Genomic DNA, 19,444 nt, shown 5'->3' on the forward strand with positions numbered 1-19,444 from the left:
AACTGTAATCAAAAATCTTCCAGCAAACAAAAGCCCAGGACCAGGATGGCTTCACAGCTGAATTCTACCAAAAATTTAGAGAAGAGCTAACACCTATCTTACTCAAACTCTTCCAGAAAATTGCAGATGAAGGTAAGCTTCCAAACTCATTCTATGAGGCCACCATCACCCTAATTCCAAAACCAGACAAAGATGCCACAAAAAAAGAAAACTACAGGCCAATATCACTGATGAACATAGATGCAAAAATCCTTAACAAAATTCTAGCAAACAGAATCCAACAACATATTAAAAAAATCATACACCATGACCAAGTGGGCTTTATCCCAGGAATGCAAGGATTCTTTAATATCCGCAAATCAATCAATGTAATACACCACATTAACAAATTGAAAGATAAAAATCATATGATTATCTCAATAGATGCAGAGAAAGGCTTTGACAAAATTCAACACTCATTTATGATTAAAACTCTCCAAAAAGCAGGAATAGAAGGAACATACCTCAACATAATAAAAGCTATATATGACAAACCCACAGCAAGCATCACCCTCAATGGTGAAAAATTGAAAGCATTTCCCCTGAAATCAGGAACAAGACAAGGGTGCCCACTCTCACCACTACTATTCAACATAGTGTTGGAAGTTTTGGCCACAGCAATCAGAGCAGAAAAAGAAGTAAAAGGAATCCAGATAAGAAAAGAAGAAGTGAAACTCTCGCTGTTTGCAGATGACATGATCCTCTACATAGAAAACCCTAAAGACTCTACCAGAAAATTACTAGAGCTAATCAATGAATATAGTAAAGTTGCAGGATATAAAATTAACACACAGAAATCCCTTGCATTCTTATATACTAACAATGAAAAAAAAGAAAGAGAAATTAAGGAAACAATACCATTCACCATTGCAACAAAAAGAATAAAATACTTAGGAGTATATCTACCTAAAGAAACAAAAACCTATACATAGAAAACTATAAAACACTGATGAAAGGAATCAAAGAGGACACAAACAGATGGAGAAACATACCGTGTTCATGGATTGGAAGAATCAATATTGTCAAAATGGCTATTCTACCCAAAGCAATCTATACATTCAGTGCAATCCCTATCAAGCTACCAATGGTATTTTTCACAGAACTAGACCAAAGAATTTCACAATTTGTATGGAAATACAAAAAACCTCAAATAGCCAAAGTAATCTTGAGAAAGAAGAATGGAACTGGAGGAATCAACCTGCCTGACTTCAGACTCTACTACAAAGCCACAGTCATCGAGACAGTATGGTACTGGCACAAAGACAGAAATATAGATCAATGGAACAGAATAGAAAGCCCAGAGATAAATCCACGAACCTATGGACACCTTATCTTTGACAAAGGAGGCAAGGATATTCAATGGAAAAAAGACAACCTCTTTAACAAGTGGTGCTGGGAAAACTGGTCAACCACTTGTAAAAGAATGAAACTAGAACACTTTCTAACACCATACACGAAAATAAACTCAAAATGGATTAAAGATCTAAATGTAAGACCAGAAACTATAAAACTCCTAGAGGAGAACATAGGCAAAACACTCTCCGACATAAACCACAGCAAGATCCTCTATGACCCACCTCCCAGAATATTGGAAATAAAAGCAAAACTAAACAAATGGGACCTAATGAAACTTAAAAGCTTTTGCACTACAAAGGAAACTATAAGGTGAAAAGACAGCCCTCAGATTGGGAGAAAATTATAGCAAATGAAGAAACAGACAAAGGATTAATCTCAAAAATATACAAGCAACTCCTGAAGCTCAATTCCAGAAAAATAAATGACCCAATCAAAAAATGGGCCAAAGAACTCAACAGACATTTCTCCAAAGAAGACTTACAGATGGCTAACAAACACATAAAAAGATGCTCAACATCACTCATTATTAGAGAAATGCAAATCAAAACCACAATGAGGTACCATTACACACCAGTGAGGATGGCTGCTATCCAAAAGTCTACAAGCAATAAATGCTGGAGAGGGTGTGGAGAAAAGGGAACCCTCTTACACTGTTGGTGGGAATGCAAACTAGTACAGCTGCTATGGAGAAGAGTGTGGAGATTTCTTAAAAAACTGGAAATAGAACTGCCATATGACCGAGCAATCCCACTTCTGGGCATACACACTGAGGAAACCAGATCTGAAAGAGACACGTGCTCCCCAATGTTCATCGCAGCACTGTTTATAATAGCCAGGACATGGAAGCAACCTAGATGCCCATCAGCAGATGAATGGATAAGGAAGCTGTGGTACATATACACCATGGAATATTACTCAGCCATTAAAAAGATTTCATTTGAATCAGTCCTAATGAGATGGATGAAACTGGAGCCCATTATACAGAGTGAAGTAAGCCAGAAAGATAAAGAACATTACAGCATACTAACACATATATATGGACTCTAGAAAGATGGTAACGATAACCCTATATGCAAAAAGAAAAAGAGACACAGAAATATACAGAACAGACTTTTGAACTCTGTGAGAGAAGGTGAGGGTGGGATGTTTCAAAAGAACAGCATGTATACTATCTATAGTGAAACAGGTCACCAGCCCAGGTGGGATGCATGAGACAAGTGCTCGGGCCTGGTGCCCTGGGAAGACCCAGAGGAATCGGGAGGAGAGTGAGGTGGGAGTGGGGATCGGGATGGGGAATACGTGTAAATCTATGGCTGATTCATATCAATGTATGACAAAACCCAGTGAAATGTTGTGAAGTAATTAGCCTCCAACTAATAAAAAACACACACACACACACACACACACAAAGATTAATACACTTTAATTAACACTTTACTGTAAAAAAAAAAAAAAAGAAAGAAATCGGGGAATTCAATACCCATATCAGACAAAGAAGTCATTACAACAAAGTCAATAGTAAAAGACAAAGAAGGACATTAAAAGGATCAATGCAAGAGGAGAATATAATATTCAGAAACGTATATGGACCTAATATGCTTATGTTGCTTCAGTCGGGTCCGACTTTCTGCGACCTCATGGACTCTAGCCAGCCAGGCTCCTTTGTCTCTGGGATTCTCCAGGCAAGAATACTGGTGTGGGTAGCCATTCCCTTCTCCAGGGGGTCTTCTTGAACCAGGGATTGAACCCAGGTCTCCTGCCTTGTTGGTAGATTCTTTACCTTCTGAGCCACCAGGGAAGCCCTTGGAAAAAGGTACAGAGGTTCATCACAAAACTGAAAATAACAATCAGTATATATCTGAATGAAACAAAAACAGTAATGTGAAACAATACATGTGACCAGTGTTCACAGCAGCATTATTTTCAATAGCAAAGATGTGGAAGCCACCTAAATGTGTATCAACAGATTAATTGTATATATATATATATATATATATATATATATATATATATATATATATATCACACACATACATCATACACATACATTTAATGGCTCAATAATATATATATTATATTCATCATGAAAAAGAATGAAATCTTGCCATTTGCAGTCATGCATCTTGTCCTAGAGAATAGTATATTCAGGGAACTAACACAAAGATCAGTATGGTATGTTATTAGTTATATGTGTAATATAAAAAAATACAAGAAAAAAATGAATATAACAGAACAGAAACATTCTTACAGATATAGAGACCAAACTGGTGGTTATCAATGAGGAGAGAGAAGGGGTAAATGAAAATATAGGAGGAGGGCATTAAGATATACAGACCAGTATATATAAAATATATAAAGAAAAAGGATATGCAATGAATATAGCCAATATTTTTATATAGCTTTAAGTGAACTATAATCTATAAAAATATTGAATCACTATGTTGTACACCTAAAATTGACATAGTATTTAAATCAAATATACTTCAATAAAAAATCTTTCTTTGACTCCTGATAATTGTAATGTCCCTTGTAGTGGATTTCTTTGGGATTTGGAATATTTTTGTTTCCTCGTTCAGAATGTCCAGTTCCTTGCACAGATTTGGGGATTTTTTTTCAGCTAGTTTTTCTTTGGGAAATCTTTTAGATTATTACTCACATTTTTCTCTTTTGGTGATCCCTGTAATGCCTGTGTGTCATGTGATGTAATACATTCCATAAATCTTAGACTTTTGACATTATTTTTCATTCTTTTATCTATTCACTCCATTTACTGAATTTTTTGAATTGTCCTTTTTTTCCCCTAAATTCTATAATCCTTTGCTTTGTCTGTTTAGTCTGTGGTTTTGACCTTCTACTGAATTTTTCAGTTAAATTATCATGTTTTTGACTTCATGACTTTTGTTTGGTACTCTTTGAAGAAAAAAGTCACACTTTGTTTATGCATTGTTCTGTGACTACATTGAGCATCTTTATGACAGTTAAAGGAATTCTCTGTCACTTAAGTAATATATCTCCATTTCTTTAGGTCCACTTTGTATGCTCATTTTCTTGGAATGTTTCTTTTTTTAAATGTAATTGAACTTTTCTTTATTTTTCCTTGACTTTCTGCACTCATATCTACACACAGACAAAAATAGCAAACTATTTTAATCCTCATGAACTGGCCTGACCCTATTAATAAGCCTGGTTATAAAAGGCAGACCTCTCAATCTTGTCATAGTACAATCCACTTTCCTAGTTTTTAGTAGGTCCCTGGAGTCAGGAGAATGTCAGGATCCCATCACACCCTTAACGTGGGAGAGTAAAGTCAATTCCTCTGGCAGCCCCTAGGGAAGTTGTGTTAATGGCTGCACAGGGCCCCTTTTCCTTTGTAAGGAGGTGCTGTAGAAGTATTTTCTACTTCTAGCTGTGTTAAAGCAAAGTGAGGAGGGTGGCTACAGGGAGTTTTAGCATAAACTGCTGTCTCTCTTCTCTCACCTCAGGCAGCTAGATTATGCCGTTTCCTGTGCCTGTCCTGCTTTCTGACACAGGCTATACAGAAGCCAGTCTCCTGGATGGCCCCTAGAAAAGCTGGAGCTTTGGATGTATTGTGCATCTCTTTCTCTTCCCAGGGAGAACCTGGGGAATTGCGATTTTGTCCCAGTCACATGGTTTTGGACCTCCATAGGTATATGGAAGACATATCTTGAATTATCTTAACAGCTTCAACATAACTGGTACTATGATTGAACTGTGCTCAGGATCCTTTTAACTAAGTTTTGGATTTCTTACAGAGAGAATCTAACATAAATTGTTTTTGAGTCAGTGTGTTCATGCCAGGAAGGACATTCTAGGGCTTGCTGTACTGCAGTCTTGTTGATGGGAAATTGTTGTTAATTTTGGCTGTTCCTTGGGGGATGCACTATCCTGATAGTGAAGGATAAAATTGTGTAAAATATTGAAGCTAAAAGGGATAAAGACAGACTGTAAAGACAAACCCCTTAGTTCCCTATTACACCTAGAAATTGTTCCCTAGGGAAGAGACTGAACAAGCTGCTTCCATGTCTATAACTGAGTGCGTTGTATCATTACATGCACACTAAAATCCTCTGTGACTTAGTATGCACCAAAAATGATTTTAGAGTTCATTTATTGTTTTCTGCTGCTGGATAGGACAAAAATCATAACCAAAATTACAATCTATAATTCTGAAAAATTTCTAACGTATATCAGAAATTATTTACAGGTGACATTTTCTTAGAAAAAATGAAACCAAAGAAATTATTTACAGGTGACATTTTCTTAGAAAAAATGAAACCAAAGCCTGAGAACCTAAAATTGCCCTTCTAGGACCATGGGGGTAAAATCACTAAGAAGAAAGGCCTGGGATATTCTGGCTTAAGAGAGTGAGTTTCTGAATTAGATTTGTATTCATGTTTTCCTTATCCAAGATGAAGACTGAGATATGACACAATTGAGACTCAGATATGACAGTTCATTTCCTATTTGTGCCATCCTGAGATTCAACTGAATCTTGCAGAGAAAACTGTTTGAAGGGAGAGCGGGGAATGTTCAGAAATATTTAAAGAATAAAGGTGATACAATTTCTTACTAAGTTCCCTTTCCACAGATAGAACACTCTTTCTTCTACTTTTATAGCTTTTATTCTGTGATACATGGAGTGACTTATCCTTTCCTAGACTTTGGTTGCTCTTGTGTTTCTTTTTCTTTCTTTCTTTTTCTTTTCTTTTTTATAATTAGAAGCAATATTCTTGGTTCCTACCTTATAAATTCTTATCTGCACTAGAGGCAAAAGCCAGGCTTTGGGGGTTGCTGCCAAAAGAAGAGGAGAAGTAAGAAGAAGGTCCAAGTGAATGAAATAATGGTGAGATGTGAGAATGAAGATTCTGTCCTGGTTCAAACTTCTTTTCCATTATCCTTTTGGATAAAAAGCTAAATTTTGATGCTTTTTGCTACTTAGTTTATAAAGCATTTATAAAGGAAATTCTTGTCACTCATTTCCATGGTAACAGTAAGTAAATTCTATGGGTTCAGTTCGGACTATCCAAAGTCATTCCCAGTGCATATATCACTTATGTGAGGAGATGTGAGAAATACTCTTTTTCTTCTATGAGACCCTTCTCCCCTGTTTTCACAGATCCCCTTAGAGAAGAATGGCTCCAGGGAATGACTCTTTCATGACTCAGTTCATTTTAGCGGGATTAACAGACCAATCAGTTCTTCAACTCCCCCTGTTTCTCCTGTTTCTAGTAATGTATATGGTCACTGTGATGGGAAATTTGAGCTTGATCATCCTAATTGGGCTGAGTTCACACCTGCACACACCTATGTACTTTTTCCTCTTTAATTTGTCCTTCATAGATCTCTGCTATTCTTCTGTTTTTACACCTAAAATGCTGATCAACATCATATCAGAGAAGAAGATTATCTCCTACATGGGGTGCATGACCCAGCTTTACTTTTTGTGTTTTTTTGGTATTTCTGAAAGTTATGTGCTGACATCAATGGCCTATGATCGTTATGTGGCCATCTGTAACCCACTATTGTATAACATTGCCATGTCGCCTAAAGTATGTTTCAGCCTTATGTTTGGTTCCTACTTGATGGCATTTTTTGAGGCAACAACCCTCATTGGATGCATGGTGAGACTGACCTTCTGTGATGCAAACACCATCAACCATTACTTGTGTGACATCTACCCTCTCCTCCAGCTCTCCTGCACAGGTACCTACATCATTGAGCTGGAAGTTATCATTGTGTCAGGCATCAATATCACTGTGCCCAGTCTCACCATCTTCTTCTCTTATGGTCTCATCCTCTCCAACATCCTCCACATCAAGTCCACAGAAGGCAGGTCCAAAGCCTTCAGCACCTGCAGTTCCCACATCATTGCTGTTTCTTTGTTCTTTGGATCAAGTGCATTTGTGTATCTCAAACCATCTTCTGTGTCTGTGGATGATGGAAAAATATCCTCTGTCTTTTACACCAATGTGATTCCCATGATGAATCCCTTAATTTACAGCTTGAGGAACAAAGATGTTAAACTTGCTTTGAGAAAAACTCTACGTGTGGCAGAGTTTTGATTAGAGACATATAGTTACAGGACAAGGAGATTCTGTGTGTTCAATTAAATATTTTTAGTCATGGCCTTATTTCTATTTTTTTAAATAACATGCCTAAGAAAATTTAAGACTTCTCTCAATGATGTATTTACAATTTTTCTGTCGGGACTTCTTTTTTCCCCAAATGATTTGCACAATATCTCCTCCAGTTTTCCTTTTAGCTAATAATATTAAATTATAAATGTAACTCTGTTATTTTCTAGTTTCATTTCAAAGTTTTAATTTTTACTGAAAAAAATTGTCTCCAAGTAATCAAATTTGAGATACCTTTGATATAATGAGACAGCAATGATGAAAATCAGCTGGATACCACTAGAGTAGCATTGTTTTATTGGAGTTGTGTGTATTCTCCACATGCTTTACAAGCATGTATCAGATGTTTTTAGTGTTTTTACTCCAATTTTTCTATTATCTGATTAGGAAGACTGTGTCTCCTTTAAATGTCAGAGATTGGAGACTTCCTTAAGATGTTGACTATAAATTTATTTTGCATCTCTAAATATTTTACACCAAGCTTCTTTGGGCAAGTGTTTTCTTTTTACTTTTGTTCAATGAAACCAGCAAGTGACAGATCATATAAATATATTTATTTTATAGATGGTGAAATGAAGCTCAGAATGGTTAATGATTTAATGTCACAGATAAATAAAGAAAAGATCTAGACTAAAATGTTAGCCTTCTAATTTCAAGTCTGCTACTTCTGTAGTCTGCTTAAATCCACTTCATTCCACTCTATTTCCTTCAGTATGATCATTATTGAGAAGACATTTAAAATCTGAAGCTTAACTTTTGTTTATTCCAGGGAAATACATGAATTTCTCTCATGCTGTTTGTTGCTTTTTTGTTGTTTGCTTGTTTAGGCAAAGAGTTTCATGGTTTATTTGGGTGGGTAAAGAAGGCCTTTCGGGCTAGTGTATTGATGAGATGATTGACTCAAATAGGGAGTTTTATTTTTATTTTTTTTTGGAAAATTAAGAAAACTGAATTTGAGATTTTTTTAATTAAGAGAATATGACATGGGTGCGAAAAGAGTCCAGAATCATGTCATTATGACAGACCTCAACAAGACACATGTTCAATAAATAAGAGGTCTTGTGTGGGAAGTATTCATGTGCATTAGGAGACAAATATTGTTCTGAATATGTATGCCTTCTTAATGTACAGGACTATAAATGTATTTAACTGTCTATAGATCTTTGATAAAGCTATGATGTACATGAATTTAAATTAATAGTGCTTTGGGAAATAAAGGTGAAAAAGCTGTGGTCACATTTGGAACCAGGAAAGAAGAAGGAAGCAGGTACAAGTAATAAAATTGTTAAGAGCATTTGAAACTCAGTTAGGAAATAGGAATTTAGAGAAGAAAAATGATGGATAAAGAAAGTCTATACCTATGATTCCCCTCTCCTTCCTGGAAGGGCCTAGATATATTATGGAGCTCACAGGGTTTCTCTGGATAGGATGAAATCTAAAATTATTGGACTTTTTGAAACAGTGAAATCAACAGAACTGGAGAACCTGAGAACAACGAAATCACTCCTGTTTCTATGGGCTTCCAAATGCTACTTCCTTATGCATTTTATGGTGCTAAGCCTCAAAGTCCTGCTGGTAGTATAATGATAACTTGAAAAACACTTTGGCGAAAACACTAAATTTTGGCACTGACTTTACTGAAAAGCATGTCAAATTTTTTTTAAAGAAAAAATACTACCTTAAAAATCCTCAATATGATATGTGAAAATATAATGAAAATAATTTCCAAGATACTTTAACAATATTACTATATATCATTTTCCTAATCTCCACCCAATATTTGGGTGTTGTGAAATTTCACATAGATGATTTGTTGAATTATTTTTGTTTTTAGTTGTTTGGCATAGCTAAATCCCTGTCTTATGGTTAAAATGACCACTCGTCTCCCATCTCCTGACCTCTAATATCAACATGCTTCTTTTTCACTGAAAAGGTTATATTTATTTAAAATAGTTGATCTTGGTTGGAGTTTCCTTTTGTTTTTTTACTTTCTGTTTCTAGCTTGTTTCCCCTATAATAACAAATGTGTGTCTAAGCAAGTTCGTGTGTCGAGCCATTTGGAAACGTTTCATATCTCCATCCACTCACTCTGTTATGTATTTTATAAATATTTGAGGTCTCCCAAGGGTACAGCTTCCCTGGTGGCTCAGTATAAAGAAACCACCTGACAATGCAGGAGACTCGAGTTCAATCCCTCAGTCAGGAAGATCTCCTGAAGGAAGAATTGACAACCCACTCCAGTATTCTTGCCTGAAGAATGTCATGGACAGAGGAGCCTGGCGGGCTACAGTCTGTGTGGTTGCAAAACAGTTGGCACGACTTAGCAACTGAGCAACAACAAAAACAAAGGGTGGGTTAGTGTGGTCACTAATGTTTAATTTCATGTGCCTAAAAATTCAGATAAAATGTGTTCATTTTCAGAGAAGGTAAACTGTCTTCACAGTTAATTTTATATTTGACTTATTTGAAAAAAAGTAATAAATGTATTTAAAATTACAGTTTGTAATAGTTAAGGGTGGCAATTTAAATTTAAGATAGGCAAGTTTGCTGATAGCTGATCAATTTAAGCACTTTTTATTTAACAATAAGCCTGTCTATCATTTGGATTTCCTTCAAAAGGAGGGAAATCAAGTCAGAGTATTTTACACGCACAGCATAGTTTTTCTTAATCATTTTTGCTTTATTGAGTAATGACACTGACATCTTTTGGGGGAAGGAATTGAAAGGTTGCTGCTGAGCCATGAAAGATGCTGGGATTCTTGGCCTCCAGAGGAGAAGAATTCAATTCGGGGCCAGGGATGAGGCTAGATGGCTCAGAGCTTTTGTTTAATAAAGTTTTATTAAAGTATACAAGATATAGAGAAAGCTTCTGACATAGACATCAGAAAGGGGCAGAAAGAGTGCCCCCCTGCTAGTCTGTAGCCAGATGTTATATAGCTACTGCTGCTGCTGCTGCTGCTGCTAAGTCACTTCAGTCGTGCCTGACTCTGTGCGACCCAATAGACGGCAGCCCACCAGGCTCCTCTGTCACTGGGATTCTCCAGGCAAGAATACTGGAGTGGGTTGCCATTTCCTTCTCCTAGCAGTCTGCTAAGTGGAGAAAGGAAATGTCTCAAAACTCAGAGACTAGCACCAAGCCCCTCATCCACAACATGCATTTTGAGATAGCATTGGCACAAGGTAAGTTGTCCTGGGCCATAAAATGATTGACATGAATCTTGAAGAAAGGCAGGTTTCCAAGCAAATACATTCTCATTAACAAAGCTTAAGAGAACATTTGCATGAGTAAAACATACTGGTTTGTCAAGTAGGTTTTGAGTCTTAGGTGAACTGACTTGAAGACAGAGTCTAGGGTAAATGTATAGTTCATTAACATAGATTAAAACAAACATTTCCATAGAAAAACGCATTGGTTAAGTCAAAGTTTAAGAAAAGTTAAGTTCAGGTGGAACCAGGTGTCGTCAAGGCAACACAGAACTTTAAAAGAAACCTTTTTTAACATTTGTATAGAGAAGGGGAAAAAAACCCTAACATTTATAGTTTGTTTCCTCCTGCAGCTTAAGAGTGGAGAAGGAAATGGCAACCCACTCCAGTATTTTGCCTGGAGAATTCCAGGGAGGGAGGAGCCTGGTAAGCTGCTGTCTATGGGGTCGCACAGAGTCGGAAATGACTGAAGTGACTTAGCAGCAGCAGCCGCCGCCGCTTAAGAGAGAGAGAGAAAAAGATGTCTGACACTTGCAGCCTATTTCCTCCTTTTGGAGACACCTAGCCTACCTGCCTGTTACCCTCTCAGAATGGTTCTAATGAAGTTACCACAGCTGAGAATCAATTGGGTAAGCCGTGGGATTCCCCTGTGCTGCTGTAAAAGGACAGAGATGTGTCTGAGTCAGTGTGAAAACTTCATTTGTAAGTTTAACAGAAAATGGTCCTCCAAGTTAAAGAGCAGAAAGTTTGTTCCCTGGTTACATCCCAAATTTGTTCAATGTAAATGTTCTCTGAGAGAGCTGATATTAATTACTCAAGATTGGGTTTGGAATGAGCATGATGAAGGGTCACTGTGGTTAAGGTTTGATGGAAATGAGAAGTAAAAGGAATTTTGAGTTCTTTATCCATTTATTTCCTGAAACTGCACTATATTGAATTTCATCCTCTATTTTCCTTCACAGGGATTACACACATACACACACAGTGTTTTCAAGTCTTGTATTTGATGAGATCACTGTCTATTATTGCATGCTGTGGAGCCCACTTTTAATATTTTCAAGCACATTCAGGTAGATGGTTCCAGCTCCAGCTCCCAGAGTGAGTGAGAAGTACTTGCTGAATCTAACAAGAAGGTATAGTTATTGCTTCAGACATTAATTTGCCTCGATTAAAAACCCAACAACAGCAACCATTTTTTTTTAACCCACTGAGTCCCTGGTAATGTGTTGCAATATGCTGTATTTGAGACATTAAGATGACGATGTAAGAGACTGATAAATGACAGATTTTGATAATGCAACATAATAGAATAATATCTTACACAGAAATGAATTCTAAAATTCACCTTATATAATCAGCATTGCTCCTGACATTTGATTATCTGTTTTATGACCAGAATCCCTTGGACAGCAAGATCAAACCAGTCAATCTTAAAGGAAATCAACCCTGAATATTCCTTGGAAGGACTGATCCTGAACCTGAAGTTCCAAAACTTTGGCCACCTGAAGTGAAGAGCCAACTCACTGGAAAAAACCCTGATCCTGGGAAAGATTGAGGGCAGGTGGAGAGGGGGCAACAGGGGATGAGACTGTTGGATGGTATCATCCACTCAATGAACATGAGTTTGAGCAAGCTCCAGGAACTAGTGAAGGATAGGGAAGTCTGATGTGCTACAGTCCATGAGGTTGCGAAGAGCTGGATATGACTGAGCGACTGAACAACAAGAATGACCATACATTTTCCTCAAATTTCAAAATAAAAATATGATATTAATTTAAAAAGGAATTATTAACTAATTAATTATTAGGAATTGTTAAAGATTGTTAGAAAAAATTGTCATTAATTTAAAAAGGAATTATTAAAGGCTGTTAAAGGAATTATTCTACTAGAATATTTTCACTTACTTCAGAATATTTTAAAGCCAGTCAAATTAACCTTGCATTTCAAGAGATACTCACTGTAACCCCACCCCTGCTTAGGTGTTGTGAAAGGAGGAAAACTTATCCAAATATATCACAATCCCTAGATAACAAAATGTGTTAAAGATCAATATACAAAGATAAATTGGACATAAATCTTGTTTCATTGAGAAAGTGATGTTTAAAGTGGATATTTGCAAAAATAGTTTTGGAGGGATTAATGGCCAATACAAAACCCCTAAGGTGATGCTTTTATGTGTTTGAGAAATAATAAGGGCTACTGTACTGAATGATGGAGTAAAGGAGAGAGTTAAAGGAGATGAGGACAGGGATGTAACAAGAGGAAGATCACCTTGGATCTTAAGGGTTACTGTGAAAATCGGACTTTTTCTTTGAGTGAAATGGAGTCCAGAAAATTAAAAATAAATTGATTTAAGATTTTTAAGCATGATTCTAATGGGAGTAATAAACTGTAGAAGGCAATGAATAAATGAGAGATCTACTTAGGAGAGGTTTGTAGTAGCACTAGTAATAGTAACAGATTATGGTTCTCAAATCAAGGAGGTGGTGTCATAGATGTGATATACAGGATGATGTTGTTGTGTAAACGTTGTGTTAGTCGTTCATTCGTGTCTGACTCTGCAACTCCATGGACTGTAGCCCACCAGGCTCCTCTGTCCATGGAATTCTCCAGGCAAATATACTGGAGTGGGTAGCCATTACCTTCTCCAGGCAAGTCTTCCTGACCCAGGGATCGAATCTGGGTCTCCCACTTTGCAGCAGATTCTTTACTGTCTAAGCCTTATTTTATGTATATATATAAAATAAACATAAATGTAGTCATGTTTTACTGAGTTAAATTTAATTTAATTTTTTTTTTTTTTTGGGAAAAATACACCCTAAGTAAATCAGTGGACAATAGTAGGTTAGGAAAAAATTGAATTTAACTGTAAGTAACAAGTATAGGATTACTATCCATTGTATTCTGTAACTGGGTAACAAATGAGAATTGACCTCATGGAAAATGGTGGGAGGACATAGGTGTAAGTCACAGAAAAGCAAATTCAAACAATTTAGAAGTTAAGGTAAAGATTCTCAAGTTGAATAATAGAGGAATGTAATTTAGAAATGTTTGGGGAAGAATGGCAAGTTTCATTTATTCCCTGTGAGAATGGAAATTGTTATAGCCTTTGAGAAAATTGTGGAGAATTCTGACAAAATGTGGTCCATGGCAGAAGGGAAAGGCAAACCACTTCAGTATTCTTTCCTTGAGAAACCCATGAACCATATGAAAAGGCAATAAGATAGGACACTTGAAGATGAACACCCCAGGTCAATAGGTGCCAAATGTGCTACTGGAGATCAGTGGGGAAATAACTCCAGAAAGAATGAAGAGACGGAGCCAAAGTCAAAACAATGCCCAGTTGTGGATGTGACTGGTGATGGAAGTAAAGTTCGATGCTGTAAAGAACAACATTGCATAGAAACCTGGATGTTAGGTCCATGAATCAAGATAAATTGGCAGTGGTCAAACAGGAGATGGCAAGAGTAAACATAGACATTTTAGGAATCAGTGAAGTAAAATGGACTGGAATGGATGAATTTAACTTGGATGACCATTATATCTACTACTGTGGGCAAGAATCCCCTACAAGAAATGGAATAGCCCTCATAGTTATAAAAAGAGTCCAAAATGCAGTACTTCGTACAATCTCAAAAACGACGGAATGATCTCTGTTCATTTCCAAGGCAAACCACTCAATATCACAGTATTCCAAGTCATGCTCCAACCAGTAATGCTGGAGAAGCTGAAGTTGAATGGTTCTATAAAGACCTACAAGACCTTCTAGAACTAACACCCCAAAAAGATGTCCTTTTCATTATAATGGGGACTGGAATGCAAAAGTAGGAAGTCAAGAAACTCCTGGAGTAACAGGCAAATTTGGCCTTGGAGTACAGAATGAAGCAGGGCCAATGCTAACAGAGATTTGCCAAAAGAATGCACTGGTCATAGCAAACACCCTCTTCCAACAACAGAGAAGACTCTACACATGGACATCACCAGATGGTCAATACCAAAATCAGATTGATTATATTCTTTGCAGCCAAAGCTGGAGAGGCTCTGTACAGTCAGCAGAAACAAGACCGGGAGCCTACTGTGGCTCAGATCATGACACCTTATTGCCAAATTCAGACTTAAATTGAAAAAAGTATGGAAAACCACTTGGCCATTCAGGTATGACCTAAATCAAATCCCTTATGATTGTACAGTGGAAGTGACAAATCATTTCAAGGGATTAGATCTGATACACAGAGTGCCTGAAGAACTTTGGACAAAGGTTCGTGACATTGAACAAGAGGCAGTGATTAAAAAAAAAAAAAAATCCCTAAGAAGAGTAGCTAAAGGCAAAGGAGAAAAGGAAAGATATAAGCATATGAATGCATAGTTCCAAAGAATATCAAGGAGAGATAAGAAAGTCTTCCTCAGTGATCAGTGCAAAAAATTAGAGGAAAATAATAGAATGGAAAAGACCAGAGATCTCGTCAAGAAAATTCGAGATACTAAGGGAAAATTTCATGCATGGATGGGCACAATAGAGGACAGAAACAGTATGGATTTAACAGAAGCAGAAGATATTAAGAAGAGGTGGCAAGAACACACAGAGGAACTATACAAAAAGATCTTCATGATCGCTCACCTAGAGCCACACATCCTGGAATGCAAAGTCAAGTGAACTTTAGGAAGCTTCACGATGAACAAAGCTAGTGGAGGTGATGAAATTCCAGTTGAGGTGTTTCAAATCCTAAAAAATGATGCTACGAAAGTGCTGCACTCAGTATGCCAGCAAATTCTGAAGACTCAGCAGTGGCCACAGGACTGGAAAATGTTTCGTTCCAATCCCAAAGAAAGGCAGAGCCAAAGAATGTTCAAACTACCGTGCAATTGAACTCATCTCACACGCTAGTAAAGTAATGCTTAAAATTCTCCAAGCCAGGCTTCAACTGTATGTGAACTGTGAACTTCCAGATGTTCAAACTGGATTTAGAAAAGGCAGAGGAACCAGAGATCAAATTACTAACATCTGTTGGATCATCAGAAAGCAAGAGTTCCAGAAAAACATGTACTTCTGCTTCATGGACTATGCCAAGTCCTTTGTTTGTGGATCACAACAAACTGTGGAAAATTCTTAAGGAGATGAGAATACCAGACCATGTAACCTGCCTCCTGAGAAATCTGTCTGCAGGTCAAGAAGCAACAGTTAGAACTGGCCATGAAACAACAGACTGGTTCCAAATCAGGAAAAGAGTACGTTAAGGCTGTATATTATCACCCTGCTTATTTAACTTCTATTTAGACTACATCATGCAAAATGCTGGGTGGGAGGAAGCACAAGCTGGAATCAAGATTGCCAGGAGAAATATCAATAACCTCAGATATGCAGATGACACCAACCTTAAGGCAGAAAGCAAAAGAGAACTAAAGAAACTGTTGATGAAATTGAAAAAGGAGAATTTAAAAGCTTGCTTAAAACTCAATCTTCATTGCTCACTTCGGCAGCACATATACTGTAATTGGAACCTTACAGAGAAGATAGCATGGCCACTGTGCTAGGATGGCATGCAAAGTTGTGAAATGTTCCATATATTTAAAAAAATTATTATTTGCCTGATTTTATAACTGCCACTTGTCTGGAGTTTGCCTTTGGTTTTTCATTTTTGGTTGTTTGTTTTAATCTCACTTGATGCCATAGCAAACCACTAGTGGAATCTTCATTCCTGACCAGATATCAGGCCCTGAGCCTTTGGAGTGGGAGCACTGACTCCAAGACCCTAGACTACCAGAGAAATAACTCTAGGGAGTATCAAGTAGTGAGAACTCACACAAAGGAAACCAGTTGAATACAAGACCCGGCATCACCCAACCACCAGTAGCACCTTGTGTGGAATGCTTCATCTAAACACTAAACAAAACAATAATACAAACCCAATCATCATCAGCCAGGATTACCACCTCACTCAGCCTTACCCATCAGAGGGGGGAAAAAAAACCTTAGCAGAAACCTATACAAAGCTTACACAAACCACTGGGCCAACCTTAGGAGGACAGAAACCAAAAGAAAGAAAGAATTCAGCCTTGAAGCATGGGAAAAGGAGATCTCAAACATAAAAAGTTAAAAAAACATAAAGAAAATGCAGAGAAATACAACACAAATGAAGGAGCAAACTAGAAACACAGAAGTTCAAATAAACGAAGAGGACTTGGCAAACTACTTGAAAAATAGTTCAGAATAATGATAGTAAAGATGATTAAAACCTTGAAAACAGAATGGAGAAAATGAAAAAATCAATGAACAAAGACTAGAAGAATTAAAGAATAAATATACAGAGACAAACAACACAATTACTGAAAATAAAAATACTCTAGAAGGAATCAATAGCAGAATATCTGAAGCAGAAGAATGAATCAGTGAGCTGGAAGATAAAATGGTGGAAATAATTTCTGAAGAGCAGAATAAAGTAAAAAGAATGAAAAGAACTGAGGATAGTCTCAGAGATTTCTGCAACAATATCAAATGCACCAACATTCGAATTATAGGGGCCCCAGAAGAAGAGAAAAAGAAAGGGTATGAGAATATTTTTGAAGAGACTATAGTTGAAAATTTCCCCAACATGGAAAAGGAAATAATCAAGTCCAAGTGGTACAAAGGGTCCCATAGAGGATAAACCCAAGGAGAAACATGACAAGACACATACTATTCAAACTAAAAAGACTGAACAGAAAGAAAAAATATTAAAAAAACAGCAAGGGAAAAGAAACAATTAACATACAGGGTAAACCCTATAGGTTTAACAGCTGATCTTTCAGTAGAAACTCTGCAGGCCAGAAGTGAATGGCAGAATATATTTAAAGTATTGAAAGTGAAAAATCTACAACCAAGATTACTGCACCTGGAAAGGATCTCATTCAAAATTGATGGGGAAATAAAAAACTTTTCAGACAAGCAAAAGTTAAGAGAATTCGGTACCACCAAACCAGCTTCACGACAAAGGCTAAATGAACTTATATATTCAAGAAATACAAGAGAAGAAAAGGATCTACATAATCAACCCCAGAAGATTAAGAAAATGGCAATAGGAACATGCATATCAATAATTACTTTAAATGTAAGTGGATTAAATGCTGCAACCAAAAGACACAGACTGGCTGAATGGATAAAAAAAAATAAGACCCATATATATGCTGTCTACAAGAAACCCACTTCAGACTTAAAGACACATGTAGACTAAAAGTGAGAGGATAGAAAAATTTATTCCATGCAAATTGGAAGCAAAAAAAAGTTGGAGTAGCAATACTCATGTCAGACAAAATAGGCCTTAAAACAAAGAATATTACAAGAGATAAGGAAGGACTCTTCATAATGATAAGGGGCTCAATCCAAGAGGAAGACATAACAATTGTAAATATGTATACACCCAATATAGAAGCACCTCAATACATAAAACAAACACTAACAGACATAAAAGGAGTAATTGGCAGTAACACAATGATAGTAGGAGATTTTAACACCCCACTCACACCAATGGACAGATCATCAAAACAGAATATTACTAAGGAAACACAAGTCTTAAATGATACATTAGATGAGATGGATTTCATTGATATCTTCAGGACATACATCCAAATGCGGAAGAATATGCCTTCTTCTCAAGTGCACATTAAACATTCTCCAGGATAGACCACAATGGGTCACAAATCAAACCTCAGTAAATTTAAGAAAATTGAAATTGTATCAACCATCTTCTCCGGCCACAAAGCTATGAGACTATATATTGATTACAAGAAAAAAAAAAAAAAATGAAAAAACACACACACACGAAGATTAAAGAATACATTTCTAAATAGCCAGCAAGTTACTGAAGAAATCAAAAGGGAATTCAAAAAGTTTCTAGAAACAAATGACAATGAAACATGATAACTCAAAACCTATGGAATGCAGCAAAAGCAGATCTAAGTATGAAGTTTATAGCAATGCAATGATATCTCAAAAAGCAAGAAAAACATCAAGTAGACTACCTAACTTTACACCTAAAACAACTGGAAAAAGAAGAACCCCCAAAACTAGTAGATGGAAAGTAATCATAATTATCAGAGCAGAAATAATTAAAAAATAAATGAAAGAAACAATAGTAAAGATTAATAGAACTAAAAGCTGGTTCTTTGAGAAAATAAACAAAATTAACAAACATTTAGCCAGACTCATCAAGAAAAAAAGAAGAGTCAAATCAACAAAATTAAAAATGAAAAAGGAGAGGTTACAAGAGACAATGCAGAAATACAAAGAACTATAAGAGACTACTATGGAAAACTATATGGCAATAAAATGTATAGCCTGGAAGAAATGGACAGATTCTTAGAAAAGTTCAATCTTTCTAGACTGAATCAGGAAGAAATAGAAATTATGAGCAAACCAATTTCAAACACTGAAATTGAAGCTGTGACCAAAATGTTCCAAAAAACAAAAGCCTAGGACCAGAGGGCTTCATAGGAGAATTCTATCAAACATTTAGAGAAGATCTAATGCCTATCCTTCTAAAACTCTTTCAAAAAATTGCAGAGAAAGGAACACTTCCAAACTCATTCTACAAGTCCACCATCATCCTGATACCAAAACCAGAAAAAGACACCACAAAAAAAGAAAACTACTGGCCAATATCACTTTTTAACACTGAGGCAAAAATCTTCAACAAAATTTTAGCAAACAGAATTCA

At 36.5% G+C, this 19,444-nt stretch overlaps 1 protein-coding gene and 1 non-coding gene across 2 annotated transcripts; both read left to right on the forward strand.

Moving 5' to 3' along the window:
- The first annotated feature begins 6,548 nt into the window (after positions 1-6,548).
- LOC133066652 (olfactory receptor 8B3-like) lies at positions 6,549-7,478 on the forward strand. Its single transcript, XM_061157944.1, has one exon. The coding sequence runs from the start codon at positions 6,549-6,551 to the stop codon at positions 7,476-7,478; it is 930 nt and encodes a 309-aa protein (XP_061013927.1).
- An 8,738-nt stretch (positions 7,479-16,216) lies between these two features.
- On the forward strand, positions 16,217-16,322 carry LOC133041133 (U6 spliceosomal RNA). The gene has a single exon (XR_009689169.1). It is a non-coding gene; the product is annotated as a U6 spliceosomal RNA (small nuclear RNA).
- Positions 16,323-19,444: the final 3,122 nt, after the last annotated feature.

This window comes from Dama dama, chromosome 2 (assembly GCF_033118175.1).
Source record: "Dama dama isolate Ldn47 chromosome 2, ASM3311817v1, whole genome shotgun sequence".
Classification (NCBI taxonomy): Eukaryota; Metazoa; Chordata; class Mammalia; order Artiodactyla; family Cervidae; genus Dama; species Dama dama.

Excerpts from the sequence above, each read along its gene's own strand:
- LOC133066652 (XM_061157944.1), top strand. The coding sequence starts at position 6,549 with ATGGCTCCAGGGAATGACTCTTTCATGACTCAGTTCATTTTAGCGGGA.